Source organism: Branchiostoma floridae, chromosome 4 (assembly GCF_000003815.2).
Source record: "Branchiostoma floridae strain S238N-H82 chromosome 4, Bfl_VNyyK, whole genome shotgun sequence".
NCBI classification, from domain to species: Eukaryota; Metazoa; Chordata; class Leptocardii; order Amphioxiformes; family Branchiostomatidae; genus Branchiostoma; species Branchiostoma floridae.
The window spans coordinates 15,433,477-15,437,964 of NC_049982.1; the positions used below are offsets into that span (position 1 = coordinate 15,433,477).

General features: G+C 44.2%; 1 protein-coding gene across 1 annotated transcript; it reads right to left on the bottom strand.

The window, feature by feature from the left end:
* Positions 1–6: 6 nt before the first annotated feature.
* LOC118412819 (E3 ubiquitin-protein ligase TRIM56-like) lies at positions 7–4,162 on the bottom strand (the record flags this gene model as incomplete). Its single annotated transcript, XM_035815857.1, has 5 exons — positions 4,118–4,162; positions 3,810–3,917; positions 3,502–3,552; positions 263–3,207; positions 7–119 (listed from the first exon to the last, which is right to left on the bottom strand). Coding segments are annotated over exons 4-5 (1,221 nt in total), but the record flags the coding sequence as incomplete, so codon positions are not given.
* Positions 4,163–4,488: the final 326 nt, after the last annotated feature.

Here is a 4,488-nt window from a genome sequence, read left to right on the forward strand (position 1 = left end):
CATTAGGAAGTTGTTGAAGAAGAAGGTTGGCCTGCTGGCGGTGTCCTGGAGAGACGTGAAGTTTTCCACCGTGAACTTGAACGTCCCTTCCGTCCGCTGCACCATCTCTGCGATCTCGTCTAAATTGCAATGTATTAGAGGGTAAATACATTTTGGTACATTTGTACTGCTATCACCACCCTTATAATACTATTCAAAGAACAAAATGTTTTAAAAATAGAAAGTGATAAGCACACACAGCCATGGAGACGAGATTTCTTACCGTCCTCCCTCCACAGAACCTCTCTGACTTCTTCCAGCAGCCTGTTGAGCTCCATCTCGTACACATCTGCCCAGACCGTGGTCAGGTCAGGGACGTACTGCTCCGTCCGGCGCGAGCACCTCACTCCCTCACTTAAACTCTCCCTCATCTGGTGAAATGCCGCGGCGACTTCCGCGTCAGAACCTCTGGTCAGAATGTTCTCCGCGTAGGTGCAGCCACTGCTGAGTCTGGATCTGTAGGAGTCGACTTTTTCTTTCATGGTGTCCATCTCTTTCATCTTGATGGCGGCCTTGGTATTCGTCATCTCCAGCGCTTTCTGTTTGAGCTGGTCGATGTGTTGCGCCAACTCTTCAAACTTCTTTTCTAGCCGATGACAGATTTCTTCATGTTTCTTGTGGAAATCGGCTTTCTTCCTTTCCAAGTCGTGTGATTTGCGGTCTAAGATGCTTTTGTGGCGGGTCGCTTCGTTGATGTGATGCAGAATATCCCGCCGAAGGTCCTCTGACGTGGACTTCAGCCTGCTGATCTCGTGCTTGGGGAGACTGTGGTCCAGGACCGTGCAGTTGTGGCAGACCGGTATCTCACACGTCTTGCAGAAGAACCGTATCTTCTCCCCCTCGTGGATGTCGCAGGTCGGGCCGTTCTTCAGCTCAGTAGACTCATCGAACAGACCCTTCTTCATGTCGTCGAAACTGACGACAAGGTGACCTCTGAAGACCTTCATCTTGCGGTGGGCGGTGACGCAGCTCCTGCACAAGAAGTCGTTGCAGACGACGCATCGTGAAGTTGCCGTCTTTTTGTCCTCACAACCTTCGCACGGAATATTCCCTGTCCCTTCTATCACCCTCTTCTTCGCACCAACAGTCGCCACAAGATTTGATATGAAGGAGTCGTCCTTCAGTCGGGACACGCCATCTTGGGGGAGGGGGGTTGTCTGTGAGCATGAAGGGCACGTGATTTCAGACGTCCCTTCGGGCACGTGGTCCGATAAACAGGTCTCACAGAAGGTGTGCAAGCAGCCGAGCAGCTTGGGTCGGCTGTACGTCCGGAAACAGACCTGGCACTCCAAGAACTCGTCGCTGATGTCCTTTAAGATTTCAGACGACATCGTGGCAAAGCTGGAATGTCACACCCCCTAAATCTGACCCAGTCGTTTCAGCGTGTATAATATCTAACACGCTTCTGGCAACTGCCTCGCCCGGGTCAAACCAAACACTCCACATTGCGCTTTGAGACTGTAGCGACCGGAACGACCAGTTCTGTCTACTGCTCAGCAGCACACGTATTTTAGATGTTACACTGCGCACGATTATCAAAAGGGTTTTACACACTGCTACACTCACACAATAGGCGCTCTTCATCGGTAAAGTAAACACAGTAATGCAAGACAGACAAAAATACATGAGAAAGGGAGAGTACTTCTTAAACTTTCAACCAGGGCAAAATTGGCTTACAAAGTTGTACCAACGGCCTTACCAATATACAAAGTCACCATTTTCTAGTACTTACTTACATCTAGTAGGTGCTCGTTAAAACCTGGCTTTAGTTCATATGTAGAAATACATTTAGTCCATTTAACTTTTATTTGAAACAAATAATGGAATGATAATAGGAATTCTAAGATAGTCAACATGGGACAAAATAGAACATGCAATCAGAACATCTGGAATATATGATCGTTCTACAGAACTAGAACAGCCATTTCACCAAAATTACAGGCTGATCCGAGTAGCTTTAATTTGTACAATAACTACACAGATCCTTAATGGTCCCTTTGGCACAAACTACACAAGATAGTCAAGTATTGGACACGCCTATTCTTAGAATGGCAGGATTTTAGAAAAAAAAAAAACATTTGAACAGCGAAAACAACAAACTTCTCAACTGAAAGCTGTATGATGTACTTTTCAAACAGTCCACAGAGTTAAACATTGCTTAAATAGTCTATATCCTTCAATAACACTGTACTAGTTTTGTTTTCACTTTTCTGTGGAAATGTTCAAAACAACTACAGTCAAACCTTTCCTGAGCAACCACTCAAGGGACCGAGCAAAAATGGTTGCTGAGGACAGGTGGTTGCTCCCGACAAGTTGGTTGGTTGGCAAAAAAAAATAATGATACGGTTTGCATGATATACACCTTTCAATTAGTTCCCAGGAAACATATTTATAAGAGATGCACACAGTTTTTAATCTCCATACTCTTATGTAAACAAGGTTCAAGAAACCATTGTTTAACAATCAGAGCTGAGTTTGTCTAACAATCAAACATGGTTTGTTTTATAGTTGTCTATTTCCTTGAACAACCCAAACAAGTGCTTTCAATTATCAGTATGTCAAAATTCTCACTGATAACCATTTTGCATGGTGCACATTGGTAATATGATTGACTGGTATTCACTTACATAAGGAAAAGAAGTCTCAAAGTCCAGGGTAACTGTGCTCACATAATTCTGCCTATAAAAAATGGCTGCTAACTGTTTTTGGTTGGTATAGGCAGGTTGAATGCCCCTTTGGGACTGTAAAAAAGTGGTTGCTGGTTGGGGAAGACAGGTGGTTGCTTTGGAGGGGGTCATGTAAAAATGGGCGGGACTATTTCAAAGTGTCCTCTGACGGCAGGTGGTTGCCTGCGCCAGGTGGTTGCTCGGACAGTTGGGGAAGACAGGTGGTTGCTTTGGAGGGGGTCATGTAAAAATGGACGGGACTATTTCAAAGTGTCCTCTGACGGCAGGTGGTTGCCTGCGCCAGGTGGTTGCTCGGACAGTTTTCACTGTACTAGGTACTTTTCACTAATATTTCTCAAAAAATGTATCTTACAAAATTCAATGTTAAGTTTATGAGATGGGTTTGCTGGCTGGCTAGGCTGCTCATGAGTCAGTCTGATCTTCTCACCAGTCAGCCCCTGGATCAGCCGCATATTGGGATGTCAGGGCACCACTGCCAGGCCTGGAAATGGAATGAAAGCAAAATCAAAGAAAATGGAAGCAAGGGGGCCATGAAAGAAGTGATTTACTTCTACTTAGATCAGCCAAATGATCACAATGTGTCATTCTTTTTTTATTGTGTGATAACTCGGCATTCTCCTTAACAGTAGCAGCTAGTTGACTCTATTTACAGAGCAATAATGATAGTAGCTAAAATGGTAGCAAAAGTTTGACTTACATCACCGTACAATGTGTAAGAGATGTACATTTTGAGTCCAGGTCTGCTGTAAGATTGTAAGTCCAATGTTTTACTTACATCTGTAGCCATTAATGCACTGAGCCAGCCTAAATCACAGAGTCCATCTCCCTGGTAGGTATCAGAGATAAAGGGACTTCAGACAAGCATGGCCAGTTATCTGAATGTCATATATGTCATCCTCTCGTATTTTATCAATATTATGAGTAACCATAGCTGAAAAAAAGACCTATCAGCACCAAGGACAGAGATCACTGCCCGACAAGTCATTTAAATCACCTAAAAATGTGGCTGATTTGGAGTAAAAGAAAGTACCCGTAATTCTATCCCAGTTATCATTATGAAACATCCGTTATCTATGTACGCACGGTGCCCGGTGTTGCTCAATCCGGTTGTTTCTTAGTCCTAAGCTTGACGACAAGCGGCGGTAGTAGCCACTAACCCCTGATAGTGGTATGGGCATCCCCGACTGCCATCTAAAGGTACACAGATTACATAGATATGTGTAAATGTGAGTATAAACAGAAAAATTTCAAGAGCCAAACTTTCTACACTTTATAAGTCCAGATAAAGAATGGTCAATTTGGCTTTGGTCCAGATATGTTGCCTCCTAGTCGAGGCCTGGATAATTGCACAGTAGAAGACAACATAATCCTGTGCGTACGTCTCAATGTACCTGATCGCTTCTTCTTCAGCAGGGTGCAGCACACGACGGTAGTACTTCCCCAGCCGCACACTCAACACGATGCTGGGCACCAGACAGGCCACCACAATGGCAAAGGACAACCACAGAGAATTCTGACAAACAGGATAATAAAAAAGGTCTCTGATTTCTGCAGTATAAAGCTAAAGCAGCCAGACAGCAGGACATCCATCACAATGAGGATTACTAAAACGTACAGAAGTATTCATGTTATGTCCATTCAGCACCAAGGACAGAGATACATAATGGACAAAAGGTATAACTACCAACAAGTCACTCACTCTGAGTGTGAGTGAGTGATAACTACAAACAGGTGCTTTTGACTAAAGAAACTGCTTTGGTAT